General features: G+C 41.1%; 1 protein-coding gene and 1 long non-coding RNA gene across 14 annotated transcripts in view; one reads left to right on the top strand and one right to left on the bottom strand.

Annotated features, from left to right (window-relative positions):
- Nucleotides 1-24043, bottom strand: part of LOC123603060 — a 59760-nt gene extending 35717 nt beyond the window's left edge. Inside the window, exon 1 of one of the 2 annotated variants that reach the window (XR_006714718.1) lies at nucleotides 23949-24043. This is a non-coding gene — a long non-coding RNA (uncharacterized LOC123603060). The remainder of the gene's footprint in view (nucleotides 1-23948) is intronic. The other variant, XR_006714715.1, reaches the window with a different exon arrangement.
- The window catches only part of CA1H5orf63 (chromosome A1 C5orf63 homolog), a 41126-nt gene that overhangs the window by 11020 nt on the left and 5965 nt on the right, over nucleotides 1-24141 (top strand). For 4 of the 12 annotated variants that reach the window (XM_045487406.1, XM_045487399.1, XM_045487386.1 and 1 more), the window contains 3 exons: nucleotides 3709-3829; nucleotides 7796-7852; nucleotides 13018-13110. In XM_045487406.1, the coding sequence (XP_045343362.1) occupies nucleotides 3716-3829; nucleotides 7796-7852; nucleotides 13018-13110 (264 nt within the window). In that variant the 5' untranslated portion in view covers nucleotides 3709-3715. Of the gene's footprint in view, nucleotides 1-3708; nucleotides 3830-7795; nucleotides 8060-8999; nucleotides 9608-13017; nucleotides 13111-14544; nucleotides 14831-24141 lie in introns of those variants that run through there. The other 8 variants (XM_045487436.1, XM_045487426.1, XM_045487377.1 and 5 more) reach the window with 6 other exon arrangements.

Here is a 24141-nt window from a genome sequence, read left to right as displayed (position 1 = left end):
TCCACGCCTCTGAGCAGCAGTGGACTTGAAACAGCAGGAGTCACCATCTTTATTGTTAGGCTGTGGAATTTGTTTTAGGCACATTCTAAATCCAGTCTTAGGCCTTTTACTTTTTTTTTTTTTTTTTGTCTGTGACAAAGGTGACCCAATTGTGCTTCTTTGATATTAGGAACACAGCTCTTTTTGCTCATATCACAGAGGCATGTAACAAAACACAAAGGATAAAATTGTGTCTATATGTAGTAAGGACACAAGTTTCATGACTAAATTCAATGACATAATCAAAAAGGTGCTGTCCTCTCCCAGTCATGAGCTAACAGACAGAGACTGCCTTTCAGAGTATTTTTTTATAATGCTGAGATACTGTTCAAAAATAATAGAGCTAATGAAAATGTCACATTGACAGAGTAGCCCATATTAAGATTTTACTTCAAGAAGGCATGATTCAGTGAGTGTGACATTGACAGCAATAGTGTTAGGGTTTACAGAGTTAGTAAAATATTCTAAGAAGAGTATTAGAGAGTTCCAATTGGAGTATATCGTTTTTCATTTATTTCTAAAACTAAGGGGACTCCAGTGTTCAGAATTGCAGCCTTAATATCTTATTTCTGCCTAGGAGAGGTATAGGGAGCTTTTTTTCATATCATACCCTAATATAATATTCTCCTACAGTGCTTACAAAGAAAAAAAAGTTAATTTAACAATGTGGTAAAATGCATGTGCCTTAGGACATTTGGAAGATACACAGGTAGTAAAATTACATAATGCTAAGTAAGGCATTTCTCAGTAAACAAATACGCCATGTTTAAGTGATTAAGTACATGAGAAAAGGTAGAGATGGAGACTAATAATGGAAAGAGAACTAATTTTAAATAGAATGGTTGTAGCATCACTAAAGACTCAGCTCTCTGGGTTGGGTGAACAAATATTTCAGCAAATCTGGAATGAATAGCATCTCTGTTTACTATGACAGGTTTTATTTGTCTTGGGTGCAACCAAGACCACATGCTGTGTTTTGTCATGTTGGAAATACCGAAGCAGATTTCCATTGTGAATGTGAATTTTTTTTCAAAGCCTTTAACATCTCAACTCACCTAGGTAAAAGCAGTAAGTTCTTTTCCTTACCAGCGAGACATCAATAAATCTTAAACCCCTCCACCAGAAGCATGTAGGTACAGTTCACTATCCTGGTGACAGTCTTAGGTCACTGCTATAGAGGGCCTGATCCTTCTCATTTCTAAGATCTGTAGTTCTGTCTTTAACGAAACTAATATTTTGTTTCCTTTCTCCTTCATATAGTACAGCTTTTTAAATTCCATTCCCCAGGAAGATGTGCCACTGTGGGTGTAGGGCCTTCCCAACCTACACCCAACCTGGTTTTGGTTCCCAAAACCAACGGGGGAGAAATTGTTACCTAGAGTAAACATGGCAAACAGAGACCTTCCCTCCTCATTTATATCATGTGTAGACAAAGCCATGCTTGGAAGCTGTTGTTTTCAACCACATTTACGTATTGGAGTTGTTGATTCTGCTGAATTTATAGAAAATGTGTACGCCAGGGCTTACCACTTGGTTGAGAGTAGCACAGCGTACTGTGAAACTGTTTAGGTCTACTTTCCATCTTGGAATAATGCTGAGTAGCAGATCCTTGCACAGTGCTCATCACATTCCCTCCTATGCGTTAGGGAGATCACTCAGTTAGCAGGGAGATCCAGGGACAAGTGGAAGGCTACCAGTTTAAGAGTGAAGGAAAGATTATCGTTTTACAGATTAGAATCCAATCTTTTTGTCCTCTGGTCTTTACATTAGTTTGACATGAGATGGTATTTTTCTCCAATATCATATAATTCTGTTTGAATGAGTTTAAGACTAATCTTACACTAGGAAGCCTAGTCAGCAGTAGAGATTAGCACATAATTAATAGAGTCATGCTCTGTGGAGTAGAGCAGGCAGAGATCTGAGTTGGTGATGAAAGGGTTAGGACCAACTGTAGTGCCCATAGTCTTGTGGGCACCCTGAGGAACACTAACCTTTAGCTATGACATGTGATCTGCTTAATTAGTGACCACTGTGCACAATGAGTGTCTGATCAGGGTTAGAGGTGAGAAAAAGAGGTAGAGAAAGACTCACTCCAATACCTTAAATATTCAAACAAATATCTGAACACCTACTATGTGCCAAGTTAATGACAGATGCTTGGGGACACGGGTGAAAAAGTACCTGCCCCTATGGCACTCACATTGTAGTAGAAGAGACACAGAGGTAAATAAATAGTTTCAGGCAGTAAAAGATAAAAGAAAACTGGGGCGCCTTGGTGGCTCAGTCTGTTAAGCATCCTATTACAACTCAGGTCATGATCTCGCAGTTCATAAGTTTGAGCCCCGCGTCGGGCTCTGTGCTGACAGCTTGGAGCCTAGAGCCTGCTTCCAATTCTGTGACTCCCTCTCTCTCTGCTCCTCCCCTGCTTGCTCACTCTCTCTCTCTCTCAGGAAATGAATAAACATTAAAAAAAAAAAAAAAAAAGATAAAACTATAGTGAAGCATAAGGATGCAGTGTGGTGGGCTAGTCAACCTTGGTAAGGCAGTCACTAAAGCATGACCCAGGACAAATGAGAAGCTACCTAAGAGCTTTTTATGCAAAAGGACATCGAGTGCAGAGATCCTGATGAAGAAATGATCTTTGGGTATTCAAGGAACAAAAGAGAATCTTTGTGGCTGCAGCGTGCCAAGATAAGGAAGGGAAGGTGAGGTGAAGTTGGAGAGAAAGGGTAAAGCAAAGTTAAAAAAATGGATATCCCAGGAATGAATTCATCTTGAGAATATTGATTAATGATAAGTCAACAGTGCATATGTGTTTTAAAAGTGAAATTACCATATTTGTAGTTTTAAGGACAAAGCTGGAGGCTCAGTAGAATAACTAGGAATAAGTAGGCTGTCTTATGTCGAGAAAAGTAGCAAGATGGGGGAGCTTCAAAGCCTAGTGTTTGACATGCTGCTATTACCAAGCTGTTCGTATTGGAGTATCTCCAGTAGTAACACCAGTACATTTGTGTATGTTTTAAAAAACGATGGCAATCTCCTTTTAAAATACTGAAGGAGTTGAGTAGATCTTTGTTTCTGACAAGTCAACTCGACCCAATTCTCCCCTATAGTTCCTCTTACTACTGTTCCGTGTTTCCCCATCTTTTGCAGCAGGTGGTGGGGGAGGGGGATATGGATATCCTAAAAAACAGCCTTAACCTTCATTTGGGGATTTGTGCTGCTTAATTACTGTTTCCTTTACCATGAAGGTGGCTGTGTGTCATTGAAAGCTTGCCAATAAGATAAGCTATCTCTGCAAATAAAAACCATCTCAGGAAACCTCCACATTTTAGGGAATCAGGATGCTGGCACGATCTGCAGGTGAAATTTAATTTTGTATTCAAATGAACAAACCCATGCAGTTTGCTTGCAGAAACCAAGTGATTAGGCACACAGCTCATCCATAAAGATGGATATTTTCCCATTCTAAGTTCTGTTTTGTTTGGAATACACTGAATGTTGAGGCACTGTGGAGACTTGCCAAACATCTGGGCCTCTCTGACACTCCTGGACTCCAAGAAGTTCTCAAGTCTTTAAATTCCATCAGAGGCTTGCAGCTTACTGTTCATATTATAAACAGCAAAATCTAGGGCACATAAGTTTACTGGTCTATTTTTCTTTTGGCAGAGTTAAGATGCTCTGGTTTCAAGGAAATAGCATGCAACTTGCCAAATACTCCTTTCGACTCCTCTTGAGAAATCGTTCTGCCTCTAAGACTGTTCTGCCTGTGCTGACCTTATTTACAAAGGTACAGAGTGAAAAAGTAAAATTACTACTTCAAAAACAAAAAGTATTAGAATGTTGGATGAAGAGAGTTGTACATTGAAGAAAGGGGAAAAAAGTTGACGGAAAAGCAGTGGAACAAACTTTCCTCAGACCTGCTCCTCCAGTTTTCAGATCCACTTAGAACAGTACTGCTCTCTTTTCTTTTAATGTTTGAGAGAGAGAAAGCATGTGTGCGTGAGCAGGGGAGAGGCAGAGGGAGACAGAGAGAGACGGAGAACCCCAAGTAGGCGCCACACTGTCCGCATACTCTCTTTTCTACCCAGATACCTCACTGTCTCACCATTTTCAGGGAGTAAACTAATATATTTAATAGTCATTTGATCCCTATGTCAGAAGAAAGAACTATCAGAATAGATGATGTTTATAAATATATCACTTAGAAATACAGTTAATTCTTTTCATTTGTGGTAGCTATGTTCTATGAAGTCACCACAAACACTGAATTAGTGAACACCAAACCGTTCCTCCCAGGAGAAATACAAGGTTTGATTCCTGTGAGTTTCTGGTCACAACATTTTTGTCAACTGATCAATACATAACCTTGTTTGATGTATGTTTCTATTTAAAGACACTTTATTTAATATATATTGTTGATTCACCAACGTCAAATTCATGGCCAACAGCACCACATCTCATGCCTGAACAAAGTGTATATAACACAATATTTTCTCTGTAAGGCACATCACAGCTTTCTTGTGTTTAGAAACACTAGAAAGCACTTCAGCAGTGTGCGGGGACCATTCTAGGTAGCAAAATCAACAAAAAGTACAAACATGCAAAAAGCATGGCCGTCAGTAGATCATGAAAAGGACACTTGTTGACAGTAGGAGACCTGAAACAATAAGGTGGACCACTGTTTTGTTTGACCTCAGCTGGGAATGGACACTTTTGAGTGACTCAGATTTTTCACTTCTCTGTGCAAGTCCTCAAATATTTTTGAATGACCACAGAAGCACCACAAATAAGTTTCGATGATAAGCAACTTTGCAAATATTAAAGCTACAAATAACAAGGATTGACTGTACTTGTTTTCTAATCCCTAACACTAGTGTGAAGCCACCACTGTTTAAAATTTTTAAGAGCTTTTTCCCCCTGAAATTTATAATACAAACATTGCTGAATTTCCTTTTGCTAGTTAACATTTCTTTGTGTGATCCATAATCAAAGAAAGAAATAAAGTACAGGGTAATGGACTTAACTTTAGTGAATAATAGTCCTGATTCAAGCAAAACAGCTCTCTTGTTTATTAGGTTTTTCAGATTTCAGGCATTTTAGCAATCTGAAAATATTTGATGGCTGTCTAATAGTAAAGTTTAAGTCATTTTTTAAAATTGAATTTCTTGTTGAGGCTATAGTTTATAATTCTCTTTATATCCATAAGTATATAATGCATTGTTGGAAATTATGGAATAAAAATATTTCATCATCTGTGTCTATATTTGCATATGAGAATTAACCACAAAAATAAAATAATCCCTTAAGGCTAATGGTGCTCATTCGGCCTAACAATTCTGCATTATTTGTCAGTATGAACAAAAGACAAGTTAGCCAAAAACATTTGCAAAAAAAAAAAAAGAAAAAAGAAAAAAAAACACACTAATTTTCCATTTAGCTTAAAATTTGTAATGAATCCTTGATTCAGGTCATTAGGCATATAATTGGCCAATTAGATTGGCCATATGGCATATATTGGCCATAAGATTGGCCAATCCCTGAGTCATTCATAGGGAAGAGGGATAGGATGTGCTGATGGACTCACCCTAAGTCAATCGGGGAGAGGGAGAGGATGTGCTGGTGGACTCAGCCTAAGTGAACTGTTCCACCCTTCTTGTTCAGGGATGACGTCAGCAACTGCTGAGAGCAGGTTCTGTGAGGCAAAAGCACAGAATTCCTGCTACCAGAAAGGGGAATGGGATGGCCAACCCAACAAATGTCCACTGTATTTCAGGGACAGAGTGAATAAGTGCTCTTTTGGTGTCACGGAAAGTCCTAGATAAGGATGTTTGAATGGTCCAGACCACTGGTCTTTTTCCGTTCACAAGCCTCTTTAAAATTTGATGAACCCTTCCTTACAAAAATACATATACACATGATAACTTGCTCAGATTTTCATATTTACAAAAACAGAAAACATGATCAAGGTTCTATGGAGTTTTTTATTATAAAAGCAAAATGTTGGTATATTTGGTCCTTCTGTAGTTTAGCTTGTTCCTGTTTTGCTTCTGCTTTTAAAATCCGTGGTTGGGGGGCACCTGGGTGGCTAAGTTGAGTGTCCAAATTCAGCTCAAGTCTTCATCTCATGGTTCATGAGTTCAAGCCCCACCTCGGGCTGTATGCCGACAGTGTGAAGCCAGCTGGGGATTCTGTGTCTCTCTCCCTTTCTCTCTGCCCCTCCCCAACTCTCATGCTCTCTCTCTTGCTCTCTCAAAATAAATAAGTAAACTTTAAAAATAAATAATAAAATCCTCTGTTGGGGGTGCCTGGGTGACTCAGTTGATTAAGCATCTGAATCTTGATTTCAGTTCAGGTCATGGTCTCATGGTTTGTGGGATCAAGCCCCACATCGGGCTCTGTGTTTACAGCACAGAGCTTGCTTGGAATTCTCTCTCCCCCTCTCTCTCTGCCCCTCCCACGTTCACGTGAGCTTGTACACTCTCTCGCTCTTTCTCAAAATAAATAATAAAAAAATATGTTGACTTTTTGTAACTTTCTCAGAAAATTTCACATGATTATCTTGAAACATAACAGACTATCCATAATCTGTTTATTGATGATGCTCATAATAAATGATGAGCCTAATTCTCTGAAGCAGGAAGTCAGGGCCAGAAAGACCCTTCTGAAGAAAAACTGCCTTTTGAGGATCTGGATCCTTATTTTGAAACAAGCTGGGAGTTAAGCTGGAGGAGGGGCCTTTTATATAACAGCTCACCTCTTCCTGTCATGTTAAAAAGCAGGTTTCATATAAGCATCAGTAACGTTGAGTCTATTTTCAGCTCGTGCAAGAGAACCTATAGCTAGTCGCTGTTCATAGAGTCTAGGGCTGAGAAGATTTTAAAATCTGCCAGAGATCCATAGCATTCTAAACAGATTTCTCTACTAGGTGGTTAAAGAATACAAACAACAACAGGCACTAAAAGTTGCTTGCTCCTATAGTGGAGAATTAACCTGGGAAATTTATTACTGATGCTTGTAATGAGAAAAAAGGAAGACCATTGAAGAGTTGGTACAGTCATGATCCAAAGTAAATAGAGATTTCTCCCTTTTTGTAGGTGGGGCAATCACTATCTAACTCCATCTCAGTGAGTTTATTCCTGTGGACTGATGAGGAAAATCAGGCAGGCAAAGCTCAACGCCTCCAAAACCAGACTCTCAGCTATTATGGTCATGTTAGCCAGGCCAGAAAAGTGCTCCTGACATAGGAAGGAGAAAGCCCTTGGACTAGAGTCAATGAAAGATAATCTTCCCCAATATGAATTAGATAAAGCCAGTAACAAAAAATATAAGCATTTAAATTATGGTGTGTTTGTGTATATATCTATGTTTACACATATATACTAAATCTAGATGCTTAATTTGTTACACATGTATGTGTATGTATATGTGATATGTACATATTAACGTACACACATATACATGTGTAACAAATGTAAGCATCTAAATTTAGTATATATGTGTATACATTTATGTATAGGTAGATTTATTAATTGTGAAAAATCAAAACTACTAAAAAGTGCTGACAGCCCGTTTACCGTGCAACTCTAGCTATTTATAGGATTCTATGGCAATGTTTTGCTTTGGAAATAAAACAGTATAACTAACCTGGTGAAAAAACAAATCCTTGAAAATAAGCATAATCTGCTTCTTGTGGTTTTTGTTGGGCTACATGTCATTCCTTGGATTTAATGGCTTTATTTTTTCCTTCCTGTAGGATCCATGCCCCCTTTGTGATGAAGCCAAGGAAGTGCTGGAGGCTTATAAAAACAGGGTAACACCAGTTTCCCCCTCCGCTATCTGCAAGTAGAGCATTCCTATCCAACCTTCATATGCCGAAGTGGTCAGAAGCAAAGGAGCATTTAACGTTAATTTATGTAGAAAAAATTTTTAGCATTCCCAGACCCAAAAAATAACCTCTCTCAGGCTTTCCCGATACTTCAGGACACATCTTGCTAAAGGATGCACAGAATAAACCGAGGTAAAGCACAGATGCTCACAGACACAGTTCACAGCTCTTGGGGCTGGATGTTGGATGCTGCCGTAGGATCGCGGGGAAGGAGCTTGGCGGCACCACTCTCGCTGCTCACGGTGTGCCGTGACTCTAGAATGGCCAAACGCTGAGCACTTTTTTCACCTTTCACCTTTTTTCATGAAAGCAAAAATCCCTTTCCGATTTTTTTTTTTTTTCAGGTAGCAAAACAGGTACTAATGTAGGTCTTTTGTAACAGCCAAGTGGCCTGATGCAAACTTTCAAAAAGCGGGGGAAACCTGCCTAACAGAGTGTGGCTTTATGTAAATGGAATGGAGAGCGTAGGTAGTATAGTGTTTGCCTGGATCCTTTCTTTAGGAAGAAATTAAATGATTTTTCATTTAAATTTTCTTTCTATTCTTCAGAGATTTCAGTGCTAATTTCCACAAAACTCATTACCCCGAAGTGTTTTTCTCTGAGCAGTGCTGGTTTTCTTACTCTGACTCTTAATATGAATCAAAGCTAACTAGCAGGTGCCATGTTGATGCTTTCTTTAAACTTTTGTCTGCATTCCTTTTACCTTACTCTGTCATTTCCATCGAAGTGTTTTCCTGCAGCAAACCATGACACCTTTCCCATTCTCACATGCAAAGCACATCTGTCTTGATTCTCAGCCTCCTGGTGGGGACGTATTTTATTTCACTGGAAATGGAGTAGTGACCTGACGCTAAATGTAAACAGGTGTGGCAGAAAAATGGCAAAACAGAGAGTTGAGGAATATAATGAAATCAATCAAGTTGTGGAAATCAGGGACATGAGATCACTTGGGACCTCAGACCACAGCAAACCCCTCCACATGAGAGCAACTCTGGGCATCAGGTTGGCACTGTGGCTGTTGTATCACTCCGTGGTCTCCAAAATTCAGAGCTTTAGTCTGTCTCTGTTTCAGTTTATTTTACAGGAGGTGGACATCACACTTCCAGAAAACTCTGCTTGGTATCAAAGGTATAAATTTGACATCCCTGTCTTTCATTTGAATGGCCAGTTTCTGATGATGCATCGAGTAGACATCTCAAAACTTGAAAAGCAGCTCCAGAAACTTGAGCAGCAAGGTTTATGATCCTCCACCCTCTCTGTCCAGATGGCATCTTCCTGAGGACATGACCGTGGCCTTTCACACACCCTACAGACGTTCTAGACCAGGTGGTGCCCAATAAATGGTGACATTACTTTTCCAGTTGGTGGCTGTACCAATGTGGGAATGGTTTACCTGTGGGCACTTTATAAAATAAGAGGAGTGTATTGGCAGCGAGAGGATGATGGAGGGCGGGAGGGGTCTGTTTGTTTTATTTATTCTTCCTTTTTGTATTAATATGGAAGCATTTCACATGCACACTGGATGGTACAGTATATAGGAAGAAGGCTCTGCATCCCTGCTGCTGCCCTAAGGGCTTAACTTTTTAATGAAAGAATAAATGCTCTTCTACTCAGTAGATAAAGTGAAATGTGAATTGTTAATAACTGTGCACAGTCAATAAAGGGATGTTTTAACAAATACATCTGCATGAAGCCTATTTCAGTGGGATTTAATAATACCTGTTTAAAATTAGAATTCATTTTTTTGGGGGTAGAAGAGAATAATTATCCTAGTGAAAAAGACTTCATTTGAGAAAAACAAAAGAAGGATTTAAACCTCCAAAATGTATATAAGAATCTCAACATGCTTTACACGTAGTCAGTGAATTGATTCATAATATTTGAGGGCTGCCTTGGATAGTTATTCACTCGTCATCAATTGAGTTAATTCAAATTGTAAAACAGTATCAGGTCTTAATATCTTGGAGAAAATTCACTTCTGGACATAACTGGATAGCTATGTCATCTAAAGACAATATTCTTCACCATTTAGGTAAAGTATTAAAAATGTGGTTGTGTACCCTGGCTTATATTTAGGCAGGTTCGACCAATAGAGCAATGGCTTCGCTTTAAAACAAAATTGCCTTTTTCTCTTAAAATCACGTCACTGTAATTTCATCTATAATGAAATTCTTTTGTGAACTATTTTAATGAATTTGGATATTGTGAGTCACTTGGCTAGATTTTAATTTGAACAGTATGATTTAGTCTCAGAAATTCTAGAATATTAGAGCTGGCCAACTTTATACATGGTCTAGTCCCACCCCTTCATTTCACACACAATGAGAAATCTGACATTCAGAGAGTTTCAGGGACTTAGCCTAAGGTAATGTAGCCAGTCAGCTGTTGGACTAGGTCTTGCTACCCACCCTGAATTTCCAGTGCTACCTGGGCTCACTGTAGGGACCTCCTTGTATTATGTCACATACAACATCCTCGATGATTCTGTACTCAACACAGATTTGGGAGCAACTTAAAAAGCCTTCCAAAGTGACAAGAGGGGGAAAAAAAAACATTACAATTGAATAGCACTGTTTATTATTTACACATTTCTGGGACACATCTTATCTGATATTATTTGTTGAGCCCCGTGGCAGGCAATATTCTAGGATGACCCCAGCAAACCCTCACCCTCGTATAATTCCTTCCCCCTTTGAGTGCGGATGGAACTCACTGAATATGATGAAATATCACTGCTGTGTTTATGTTACATCATATGGCAAAACGAAGATCATCCTGGTTGGGCCTGATCTCATCAGGTGAGCCCTCTTAAAGCAGAGTTCCCTCTGGCTGGTTGCAGAAGAAATCCGTGATGCGCTCCAGCTGGCCTAAGCATCAGTGTTGTGAACTGCCTAGTGGGGCCACATAGCAAGAAACTGTGGGTGGCTGCTAGGAGCCGAGAGTAGTTATTGGTCAACAGCTGGCAGGAAAACGGGGACATCAGTCTTACAGCTTCGAAAAATGAATTCTGTCAACAATCAGTGAGCCTAGAAGAGGATCCTGAGCTCCATATGAGAACCTGAGCCTTGCATAGCACCTTGATTTCAGCTGAGACTGTGATGAGAGAATCCAGCCACATCATGCACATACTTCTGACCTGCAGAAACTGAGATAATATGGGTGCCTGGGTGGCTCAGTCAGTTAAGTGTCCTATTTCCCCTGAGGTCATGATCTCACTGATCGTGAGTTCCAGCCCTGCATTGGGCTCTGCACCGAAAAGTGAAGAGCCTCCCTGGGATTCTCTCTCTCTCTCTCTGCCCGTCCCCCACTTTCTCTCAATCTCTCTCAAAAATAAATAACCTTAAGGAAAAAAAAAAGAATCTGAGATAAACGTGTGTTGTTTCAAGCTACTAAGTTCATGGTCAATTGTTGCACAGCTATAGAGATCTAAGAGAAGTCCCTACAACACTGAAGCACGATGGCAGGTGGTGGGAGCACAATAATGAATGAGTCTATGTCTTAGACTATCACTGTCTCCTGGGGAGCAGGGAGAGGCAAGTTAATAAAGCAGTGATGGCTAGAACCGAGACATGTATAAAATGGCAAGGCAGCCAGATGGGGAATGTAGCAAGAAATCTTCACAGAAAATTAGACTAGGATTTGATGGTTGAATAGGAGCAAAAGAGTAGGGCTGGGAATAAGGAGCATGTTCCATTTGAAGGAACAGCATGTGGAAAATAAGAATATGCAAGGGCATGGCATGTTTAGAAAGTTGCAGGTGGTTTTGTGTGGCTGGAGTAAAGAACATGCAGCCAAATAGATTTGGGGTCTACACTGCGAGGGACCTCAGGTAATGTGGTTTTTCCCCCTTGTAACCATGTCCTCCCTTACTTCTTGCCCTCATCCACAGTAAGCCCTTCGGGTTCAGGATCCTTCAAGGGTATCTGGCCTCTCTATCCCATCCTCCTTGGTCCTTATAGTCTTCAAGCATGCTAAGCTCAGCAGTACTCTCCAGCAACCCTGTGGGACATTCACATCTTCAAGGCCAATGGGGAAGGGGACCATAGGTAAGACGGCCCATTTGTGTGGCTGCAGACATCCTGAGAGCTATGTGTCCTCTGTGTCCTAGGGTTGCTGATCCTTCTCCTGGGTCACCAGTGAGAGAAGTGCCGAGAGTTTAGAGTCTGCTGAGTTAAAAGAGAATCCATGGCCTGGCCAGAGACCCTGGGGGTTTGTTCTTTCGGAGCACTTCCTGCCTAAGTATAAGCATGTGGTTATAGGTGTACAGGAAGTGCAGAGGCTTCATCCAAACAACACATTTCTGACATTAGATTTTCAAACAAGTAGGGGCACCTGGGTGGCTCAATTGGTTAAGCATCTGACTCTTGATTTCAGATCGGGTCACGATCTCACAGTTGGTGAGATCAAGCCCTACATCTGGCTTTTTGCTGACAGCAAGGAGCCTCCTTGGGATTCTCTCTCTACCTCTCTGTCAAAATAAATAAAAAACATTAATAAAAAAAAAAGAATTTCAAACAAGTAAATAAAAACCCATATACTTTCAGGGTGTTGAAGTGTTGGCTGACGCACCATGAAAACAGTAGATGTTACATTCCAAAGGAGTTACTGTATCACATAAACACTGCTGGAGACTGACAAGACAGAATATCTGGAGGATATACGCAAGGTAGTAGGGAGAAAGAACGCAGCGGTCTAACGCCCTGCTGGCAAGTCACGTGAGAGACGAACTAGCAAGCCGCTCTGACTGCGGAGTGTAGACCTGCCATCGCTCTGAGCTTCCCCAGAAGAATAGATCAGATGTGGGCCCAATGTGAGAGAGGGCAGGCTGGGGGAGCCTCAGGAGAGAAGCAGGGATAGAATCCTAGGCTCCTTGGGGATGAAGAAGCAAGCAGCTATTGAGATGGAGAGTGCATTTGCCGAAATCAAGGGAACTGCAGGTGAAACATCTCCCAAAACCCTACAAAGGCCCCTGTGAAATGTCTACTGTAAATGTCTACCAGGCCTGGGAGGCCGGAAGCCAGCTCACGGCTTCACCACTCAGTGACAACACTCCTGCCCCTGACCACGTTTTCTGCCTTTCCCCATCCCAGTTCTACAAGAATCAGAGCTTCCAGGAGCAAGGAAAGAAAGGCCTTCCCCTTCCACAGCTTCCCACCAGCACATGGCTTCACACTACCCTGCAAGTAAGACAACTTTAAAGCAAGTTCTAACTTTCGATTTTTGACATAGCAACAGATACATTAATCACAGTTTAAAGTGGACACGGTGGGGCACCTGGGTGACTCAGCTGGTTGAGCAGTTGAGTGTCCGACTTCAGCTCAGGTTGTGAACTCGTGAGTTCGTGAGTTCGAGCCCTACACTGGGCTCACGGCTGTCAGCCTGTCAGCAGGGAGCCCTCTTCGGATCTTCTGTGCCTTTCTCTCTGCCCCTCCCCAACTTGCGCTCTCCCAAAAATAAGTAAATATTTAAAACAATAAAAATAAAAATAAAGTGACCACAGGACTTTCTGCTGGCTGAGAATACTTGGAAGAATCCTGACACTTACTACTGTTTTTATTTTTTATCCTGAACAGAGTAAGAAATCCCACCATTGAATACGTTTTATAAGGATAGCGGGAGATATAAATAAAGATGCTCTCCGATTGTATTCCACATTCAGAGTATTGATTATATGTGCCTAATGTCCTTTTTTTACCTATAGATATTCTGTCAAGTTACTTATTAATTCACATTTGAGACAGGAATGTGGTCATGTGACTAAGAATCCTGGAGGGCTTTAGTAAACCCTCTGTTCCACTAGCTGAAAAACAGAAAGGTAGATATCTAGAAACACAGCATCTAATAGGTAGTTTGATTATCCCACTGTTGATAAGTATTAGACAATGTTCAGTAATTATTACAGTTGTTTTCATACTTTTCCTTTCTGAAATTATGTTTGCAGGCATCAATTTGTTTTTACATAAAGACTAATTTTGACTCAAGAAGCTCATCATAATATTCTCCCACTTCCAAAGTAAATACCAATATAAACTTTTTTTTTCCTAAGCTAATGCTTTAAAAAGGAGTGGGGGGCACCTGGGTGGCTCAGTCAGTTAGGCATCTAACTTCAGCTTAAGTCATGATCTCACGGTTTGTGAGTTCAAGCACTGCACTGGGCTCTGTGCTGACAGCATGGAGCCTGCTTGGGATTCTCTCTCTCCCTCTCTCTGCCTCTCTCTCTCTCTCACTTTCTCTCTCAAAATAAACAAACATTTAAACAATAAAATGAAATAAAAAGGAGTGGAATAAACAATTGCTGCTCTTGGTTACAGTGTTGCTTTCTCCAGATGTCTCATACAACATTAAAAGGGCTTACTGGAAAACATCTTTTTGGCCAATTTATTGCAGGAAGCAGGGGCTCACTCAGACTAGGGTTGTTCTGTTTGTTGATAATAATGCAGCAACTCATGGAAATCTGACAACAAGAATCACAGTGGGGCCGGGCTGCAGGAAATAGTCTTGGAGAGCCACAGAAACGGAGGCAGCACCGTTGACACGGTGCCTCAGCCTCTTTCTTTCCCCTCCTGACTCACCAGCTCCCCTCCTTACCCACAGTATCTGTTTTCTCATCACTGCAGCTTGCCCGTGCCCATCATTTCTGCTGATCCTTGTGTTCAGCAATACAGGGGTCTGAGTCTCCAGCTTCGTTATTCTGAAATCCCAAAAGAGGGATTTTACTCAGCTTGTTATTTACTAGCAGCCACCCAAGTCGTGTCGGCTGGCTGGGACTAGCGCCGAAGCCACCCTTGGATCACGTGCCTATCCTTGATCCAGTCAGCTCGGGGAGCCAAGGTGAGGTGGTGAGCAAATCAGTCACTGCCCACTCAGCAGAGACTGAAAGGATGACTGGTAATGATCGATCATGCAGCAGGTTTGAGAGCATGTCACTCCATCATATTCAAGAGAAGTCAAGAGGAACAGTTTCTAAGTTGATTTATGTCCTACTCATGGGAGTAATGAGGACTTGAACCAGGGCAACGGGAGTTAGACAGAAAGAGGTATCAAGACGCATTTCAGAGAGAGGTTGACAAATCTTCATGACTGACTGGAGAGGTGTGGGGGAGAGAGAGTAGAAGACAGCATGAAGTCTGAGATGACCGCCAGCCTTCTTGCTGTGGCTACTGGGTAAATCCTAGCACTTACTTTTCTTTGAGACAGAGAGCAGAAAAGGAAGGGAGGTTAGTTCTTGGTTGTGCTTGGTGGATGGGAAAGGTGGGACAAGGTGAATTTGCCATGCCTATGGGATATCCAGTAAAGATTAAAGTTGGAAGTTCAAATCAGAGGTTTGGGCTGGAGGTGCAGATCCGAGAGTCCCCATAATATGGCCGGAACTGCATCCATCTAGCACGGGCAGAGAAAAGTGAGCTAGGACTAAGCCCAGGGAAATACCAAACTTGACCATATGGACAGAGGAAAAACCAGGAGAAGAAAAAGGGAATAAGAGGAGTGGGGAAAGGTCATCTAATTTGTATTCTTTGCTGCCTTTGATTATATGATAATACCACGCGCTATTCTATGCAGTGAGGACAGGGCAGCAGATGGACAGCCAAGGGTCCTACTCAGGGGCTTGCATTCTAAAGGGAGAGACAAGCAACAAAGTTATCACATCAATGGAGAAGAGCCATTTCTTGACAGTCAGAAAAGGGAATTTTCCCCAGACTAGGTGACAGTACCTAATGTCAAAAGAGCTAGGATGAGGAATTAAAAGACGACGACACTGGACTTGAAAATTAGTGTATCAGTGCTGTGTTAGGCTGAATAACGCCCCCCCAAAGGTATCCAGGCCCTAATTCCCTAGAACCTATGAATGTTACCTTATATACAAAGGGTCTTTGCAGATGCCATTAAGTTAAGGATCTTAAGATAGGGAAGCTACCCTGGATTATGCAGGTGGGTCCTAAATCTAACCACGAGTGTCCCTGCAAGAGGGAGACAGAGCTACTACAGAAGATAAAGTATGAGATATGACAACAGAAGCAAGAGGCTGGGATGATACAAGAAAGGGTCATGAGCCAAGGAATAGAAGTGGCCTCCAGAAGCTAGAAAAGACAAACAGATTCTCCCCTAGAGCCTTCAGAAGGAACATGTGTTGCCAACATCTTGACTTCAGCCCGGTGAAAGTGATTTAGGGCTTCTTCTGCCCTATGGAACTATAAAAGAATAAACTTTTATTGTTCTACACCACCAAGTTTGTGGTAATTTGTTGCAGCAGCAATAAGAAACTAATACAAATGATGACTCAATCTTATTAAGAGAAATTTTGGTAGGGAAAAGGAAGAAGATATAGCCTGAAAGAAATTTGCAGTAGGATGGGAAGTGGAAGGTGCAGAAAAGGCTGTAAAGTGTCTATCTTTCAGGAAGTTTTCAGACATATTTTGTTTAAAGAGGACAATTAAGAGAACAAAAAGCATCAGAGGAGCTGAAGAGTTGATTAACCGATTAGCTCAATACTCGAAAATGGCAAGCCATTTGTGAAAGTACCATAACTTTTAGCTTATCTTAGAAGAGCTAAGCATTTAGGCAGTAGTTCAGGGGCTTCAAGAGTGACTCTGATACTGGAGAGTAGACCATGGCAGCCCATCCCCATCCACAGATGTACATACCAGACCCAGGGCTCTTGTTCACCACAGAGACAAAAATATTTTGACACTGGGACCCAGAGTCCTGCACCGGGCACAGATCTTCTATCTCTCTATTAAACAGGAATCCATGAACAGTGAGGCACAGCCAACAGACAATGGTCTCATCTAGCCGGTCTTTCATTTAGACGCTGATGTTCAGCAGTTTACCTCCCCTCTCACGTTCAAAAAGAATGACCACCAAAGCCAAAGTCCTTTGGAGTTATGAAGGATAGAAGGAATAAAGCTTCAGGAGAAGGGAGAAACATTAAAATCACACAAAACATGGAGAAGAAAAGCTCATAGGAGCAGCACCAGCCAAAAGATTGGACACAATAGGAAGAATCCAGCCAAAGGCCCACACTGAGTGGCAAAGGCATCCTTTCTTCATGCCAAAATGTTATATTTGAACTATTCCTGATGGAAAACTTTCACCCTTAGAAATATGGTAGGGCTAATATTAATTGAAACTTTTCTTAATAATTTGGAAACACTAAGAAAGAGAGAGGATACAAGTTAAAGGAAACTTCAGGCTATGGCCTCATTGTGCTACTCACAAGTAAACAATACAATCCAACTCCGCTGGGAAACCCTGATAGGCTTTACTGCAGCACTGTATTGCACAGAAGACCCCCAGCAATGATCCCAAGTCATCGTTTTTTTTTGTTTTTTTTTAAGTTTATTTATTTATTGGGGGGAGGTGCAAAGATACAGGGAGAGAGAGAATCCCAAGCAGGCTCCTCACTGTCATCTGCATAGAGCCCAATATGGGGTGCAATCCCACAAACCGTGATATCGTGACCTGAGCCAGCTGAGAAACTCCCTTATTCCTTGGCCAGGCAAGTGAGGCAGTGTCATATGTTTTTTTGTTAGGAATGTAATGCTAAGAAGTGAAAACGGGCATCTATTCATGACCTGGTAAAAAAGAGCTGTTAGAAGTTGGGAAGGAACTACCAGAGGAGCTAAGTTTCAGGATTTAACTCCACCTCCTCCTATGTTCTCTTTGTAAAGTTATCCCAAAGTAAGGCCAGCATCACTCTTTTAAGGTTGAAGGAGATTAAGACATTCAGAAATCAGATTGTGGGATTTATTCCCATTGTGATTGCTGACTTCTAGTATCAGCCTTTTGTTCTGCATGACAGCTCTCATCTTGCAAACTAGCAAGATTCTTGAATTTGGCAAGGATCCTGCTCTGTGAAGCATTTTCAAGTTAGAGTTTTTAGCAATGTCACATTTCTCTAAGCCCTTAATAAAGAAAAGGTTGCAAGGGCAAAAGAAGCAATGGAGTTCTCACCTACTAGTATAAAACAACTTCCCAGCTGGCAGGTGCAACATGTCCAGAGTGATCACAGTCTTTGAGTTACCAAAGGATTTTATCTTTTTCTTTAAACCTCTTTACCAAGTAACTATAATAGCTAAAACATAATTATCTATTTCCCCTTTTTGCTCGATTCATTTAAAATGGTATTTTCTAGAGATGCCTGCGTGGCTCAGTGTGTTAAGCGCCCAACTTTGGCTCAGGTCACGATCTCGTGATTCGTGAGTTCGAGCCCCGCGTTGGGCTCTGTGCTGACAGCTCAGAGCCTGGAACCCGTTTCGGATTCTGTGTCTCCCACTCTCTGCCCCTCCCCTGCTCACTCTCTGTCTCTCTCTCTCCCTCAAAAATAAACAAACATTAAAAAAAAAATTTAAATAAATAAAATGGTATTTTCTATTTGTATATGTGTGATTACATAAAAATGCAATTATTACATTTCTTGATATGTTCTATAACCTATACACCAAGTGAGACCCAAGAATGCCTTCAAGAGAAATAAAGGATACTGCTGTCATTCTCCATACATTTTCCAGGAGTAAGTAAGAGTAGAACAGATAATTACAAATACGGAAGAAGAAGCATCACTTTGCCAATGGTGCAGAGAGCCTACAATTATGTGCAATTCCCTACTTAGACTTTTTCGTTATGCTGAACATTGAAACAAAGATAATGATTGGGAGGAGAAAAAGGAAAGGAGGAAACTGAAAACACTGAATGTAAGGAGTTCATTTAAATGGAGATGTCCCCTCACCCTAAGGGGGCAAGCAAGAGTCTGATAATCCCACGGGCACCCTGTTGTCATTCTTTTTTTTTAAACCATGGATTTGGGATCCTTATAAATGTTCCTTATTGTTGTGAAGTCAAGAATGGTTTCTCCTGCTCACAAAACATGATCACTTTCTATTGGTATTTTTTAGTGTTCTGACTGGTTTTGCCTATCTGGAAAAGATACATCTTCAACCATTGGAAATAAATCTTTTTCTTCTCTGCCAAGTCCGTAATATGATCCTTTTCTATCACGGACAGCATCATCAGATAAGTAGACATGCCTTGCTTGGTTAGAAGTATGCTGAGATTTTTAGCAGGAGCAAGAATATAGTTAGAGACCCAGATTAAGACAGATTCAGCACACCTTAAAAATTTTCGGTTCTGTCCTGGAGGTATCCTCTTGAGCCCCAGTTTGACTATGGGACTCATTCAGGGCTGACATCCTTCCAAATCAGGTGTCTCAGGAAATGGAGAGAGGAGGCCTTTAAGACGGGCTGCAGCAAGTTCAGATGAGACTAGATGGGCGCAGCGTTTTGGTCTCTTGAGATTCTCAGGGTCACCTCCAACCCCTCAAACTAAAGATGAGTTTCCACCAGAATGAACTGGGGAGGGGGAGGCAAATTTGAAGATGAGCAAACCATAGTGCCACTCAGAGGCATCAGAAACTAAAGTCTGAGGGGCGTCTGGGTGGCTCAATGGTTAAGCAGCCAACTCTTGATTTCAGCTCAGTCCATGATCTCATGGTTCGTAAGTTCAAGCCCCACATTGGGCTCTGTGCTCACAGTGCAGAGGCTGCTTCAGATCCTCTGTCTTCCTCTCTCTCTGCCCCTCCTGCATTCACACTCCTTCTCTTCTCAAAAATAAATAAATGTAAAAAAAAAAAAAAAAAAGGAGAGAAACTAAAGTCTAAGATTCTGCAATAGCACAGATTTTTTTTTTTTTTTCTTATTCCCTTTCATCACTTGTGAGTAAAATGAAGAACTGGAGAAAGGGAATAACAGTTACACTACCTAGAGTTGTATGGCATTTTCTATTTTTCCCCAACTTTTATTTTTTTAAACTGTTTTATTCTTTCAGCAATCTGTGATATAAAGAGAGCCAGTATTATTATCTTTATTTCTGAGATGAGAACAGTGAGGCCCAGAAAGGGGAAGTGACCTCCATCAAATCATGCAGTGACTCAAAGACGGCCCAAGGAATAATACCCAGTTCTGCTCTCATTTAATCCAAAACATTTACCCTACTGGCTTTAAACGTCCCTTTCCTCCTTCGTTTTTGGTGGCGGTTCTCTTTTGAAACGATCCCTTGCCAACTGTAGAGTGAAGACGGATCCATGTTCAGAGTTGCAGAGAACTGTTGTTTAAAGGCCCCCCAAGGGGCCTGTTTCCATTGCTTACCTGCAAAGCCAATGTTTGAACCTGTGACGGAAGTCCCTTAGAGGCATCTGTTGGGATTGCTCCCACCGGAGACGGCTGTAATTAGCTCTGCTAACAACTGTGATTGAACAGGGTTTGTTGTAGTCATTGTTCACTGACAGGCACAGAAAAGAGCCACATCTCAGCAAGTGGTGTTCTAAATGGTGTTTCCTGCTTGGTTAAACTCACATACGGCACTTGTCAGGGATGCTATTCCCAAACTCGGCTAGCAGCAGGCAACGTCATTGCCAACACCTTCCAGAGCCCATGGAGAAGGCCATGACAGATTCTCAGGGAATGCACTGCCACGCAATGGGAAAGACTGTCTCTATTTGACCTTGCCCAGGATCTGGCTGCCCCTCCTTCTTATGGAAAACACAGGTGTGGCCTGGCATGATTAAGGGAAAAGGCAGTCTTTGTATTCCTGATCCTAAAGACTCCCACAGTTTCAGATCTCCCCTTTGAGAACACTTGTAAGCGAAAGTTCTAATGTGTGGTACATTCGGCCCATGCTTTTCTGAGACTGTGCTCTCATTAGAAGCAAAACAAAATGCTGCTTATGAACACCTGCTGGTGAGCACCAAGCCAAGAGGCAGCGTGGGCGTTGGATGAGAGGTGTTGCCCTGGCAGTAAATCTAAGTTGCTCACACCAAAGTAAGGGTTTCTAGGGAAGCTATCTGAGCGAGAGGCAAATACTTAGTCATTCAGAGTAGGCCATAAAGGAGTGCTTCTTTCCAACAAGGGAAGGTCTGATTCCAAAGAGCTTAAAAAATGGTTAGCATTTCTCTCTTCAATCCATCCTTTTATTCACAATATATATTTCTTTGTTAAGAAATAGGAGGCTCTGTAATCAAACCCTTGTTGACAAGTTGTGAAAGAGCTCCAATTTATCTGCTTGGTGTTACTTCAACAATAGTTTTTGCATTATGATTCTAAGTCACTTAATAAAAGAGTACCCAGGCCCTGGTGTGGTCTAAAATACTGGAAGCTTTGGTGGCTCAGTCGGTTAAATGTCCAGCTCTTGATTTCAGTGCAGGTCATGATCTCACAGTCTTGACATTGAGCCCTGCATCCCAGCTCTGTTCTGACAGTATGGACCTTGCTTAAGATTCTCTTTCTCCCTCTCTCTGCCCTTCCCCCATGCTTGCACAGGTGTGCTTATGGGCACACACTCTCTCTCAAAAAACAGAACAGAATAGGGGCGCTTCAGTGGCTCGGTTGGTTAAGTGTCTGACTCTTGGTTTCGGCTCAGGTCATGATCTCACAATTCATGAGTTTGAGCCCCTCTGCTGACAGCATGGAGCCTGCCTCGGGTTCTATCTCTCCCTCTCTCTCTGCCCCTCCCCCACCCCCCACCCCGTGCCACCAAGTAAATAAGTAAACTTAAAAAAAAAGAAAAGAAAAGAAAAATAAAATAAAATAAAATAAAATAAAATAAAATAAAATAAAATTGTGTTGTATGTATCTTGTGTCTTCTTACCTACTCCCCAACACCACCAAGTTTTAAGATTCGACTTCTTAAGCATTTCCTATAATCGGTCTCCTTGTTTCAGTGCTCACTGCTATTGCCGCCATAGTTCAAGGATTTATCGTCTCTTACCTATGTACTGCAAAAGCCCAGTCTCCTAAATGGTCTCCCCTGCTCACTGGCCTCCCACCCCATCTCCCATCCATCTTATCATCACCTCCAATTATCCTTCCAAATCACAGGCCAAATCGGATCACTCACAAACCCATCATGGCTCTCCAATGCCCACAGAAATGAAGACCAAACTAGAGAATTCAGCATCATAGTAAAAGCCCTGCATCTAGCCTCTATATAGTGTATCATTCATGTATCCTAATTCCTACTATTCCAGATAAATTACCCTTGCATTAAAAAAACCATCATTTCGTATCTTGGAGCCTTCCATCTTACAAAATCACTCTTCTGTTTCAATTCAATTGCAGCTTCCTCCAGGAAATTTTCCACCCTTTCTTCCAACCCAAATCAATCACTGTCTCCTCCAAGCTCATAAAGCACCATAGATATGTGTATATATGGTTTATTGAGATATGAGTCACATACCATACAATCCACCCACGTAAAGTGTACAATGTGATGTTTTTTAGTACAGACTTGTGCAGTCATCACAATTTTAGAACATTTTAATCACCCCAAAAAGGAATCCTGTACCCATTAAGAGTGCCTTCCCATTTGTCCTCCCCCCGCCCTACACAATCCTAATCTACTTTCTGTCTCTATAGATTTGCCTATTCACAAAGCTTCATGTAACTGGAATCCTACAATATGTGGTTCTTTGTGACGGGCTTTTCTCATTTTACACATTTTTTCCAGAGTTCATCCATGTTTTAGCACACATCAGTACTTCATTCCATTTTATTGTTAACAGTCCGACGTATGGATACACTATGTTTTATTTATTTTTTAAATTAATGACATTTGGGTTGTTACAACATTTTAGCAATTATAATGCCTCATGTAGACTTTGATTGTCATTTAGTATGTATGGCTTAGTACTAGAGGGTTTCCGTTTGTTTGGCCTGGGTCTGTTTTATCACTTGATGATAAACTCCTATGGACAAAGAACATTATTTTCATTCCGTAATCTCATATGCCAAGTATTCAATAAATGTTTGAAAGATGGATAAATGGGCAGATATCAGAGGTTTTTACTGTCGATTATAATACAAGGTACTCCAAATAAAAATATTAGAGTGGAAGCAGTAATAACACAAGGAGAGTCCCCATAAATTTACCCAGTAAATTATAACAAACACAGGTGGTTCTTAAATAAACTTTAATCTTGGTGCTATTTCCTGGAACTCCACACATGGATCCTACAGTTGATTTTTTTCATGGAAGCAGTTCCTTTGTTAATAATAGTGGCAAAGTAGGTAAACACAAGCCTGGAAGATGCTAGACTTTTTCTCCTAAATTGACTCCACGGTGTTTTCTTGTTGCTCTTGGCTTGTCTGAGTTTATTATTATCGTCTGTCTAGGACAGTGGTTCTCCACCCTGGCTGACCATCAGAATCCCCTGTGGAGCTTTACAAGATACAAATTATTTGGGTCCCGCCTCTCAGAGTATGATTCTAAGCTTGGGTAGGGATCCAGGTTCTAAAAGCTATAAAGATGCTTCCGATGCAGAGCCAATTTCAAGAATTCCTATATCAAAAGTTGCCCTGAGGTTAAAAGAATTAATCATATAAAGCATGTATGAGCACTTGACTCCTAGAGAGTATTTTACTCATCCTGGGATCATGCCCATTAATACTACCTAACATTTATAAGGCACTTTTTATTTGGAAAGAGCTTTGCAGTCATTTTTTCTTAGCTAGGCTTGCATGCTGGGTGACCTTGTACAAATCACATAATCCCTTTGTGTCTTAAACTTCCTCAAATGTAAACTGTTGGCAGTAATACTGACCCACCCTCAAGGGGTATTGTGGAGACTAATGGGGGCTGAAAGGCACTCAGCAAACAAAAATGTTACATGCATGCTTATTAGACAGGTATGAAGACCTAGTCACAGTCTTTTAAAATGAAACAAATTCCAAAATAAACCCAAGCCTTTCCTGCAATCTTCGTCATCATCTCAAAGATACTTTCCCAACACCAAAGTACAGTAGTTCTCCCTTTCCAGCAAGACTAATAAAGTGACATAATCTATACTCACAAAGATAGAGCTAATCATGGCAGCAAATATGTAAAACAGCCCTGAAGTATAGTTTGTTAACCTTCTCATTTTTCATTCATAATGCAATTTAGAGATTGTATCTAAAAAACACACTCTTCTGAAAAATATTCTTAGAAAAAATTCATGCGTGTTCACACAAGACTGTAAGCTGATGCTACATACTCACTGTTGATGTTAAGCCTGAAGGTGCTTTCTAGTCTGCTGGTTGTTTTTTCCATGGCTATATTTAGCCTCTTCTCATCCTCCCCCACGTGGCTGAAAGAATATATGGTCAAAATGAGACTTTGAGACCTAGCTCAAGTTGGAGATCGGTGAGAACGGGAGGCAGAGGAAGAGTTTCTAACCTTGGAACCAA

Source organism: Leopardus geoffroyi, chromosome A1 (assembly GCF_018350155.1).
Source record: "Leopardus geoffroyi isolate Oge1 chromosome A1, O.geoffroyi_Oge1_pat1.0, whole genome shotgun sequence".
Taxonomy (NCBI): domain Eukaryota; kingdom Metazoa; phylum Chordata; class Mammalia; order Carnivora; family Felidae; genus Leopardus; species Leopardus geoffroyi.
Note: the sequence above shows the minus strand (reverse complement) of the source record. Positions and strands in the feature narration are given on the sequence as shown.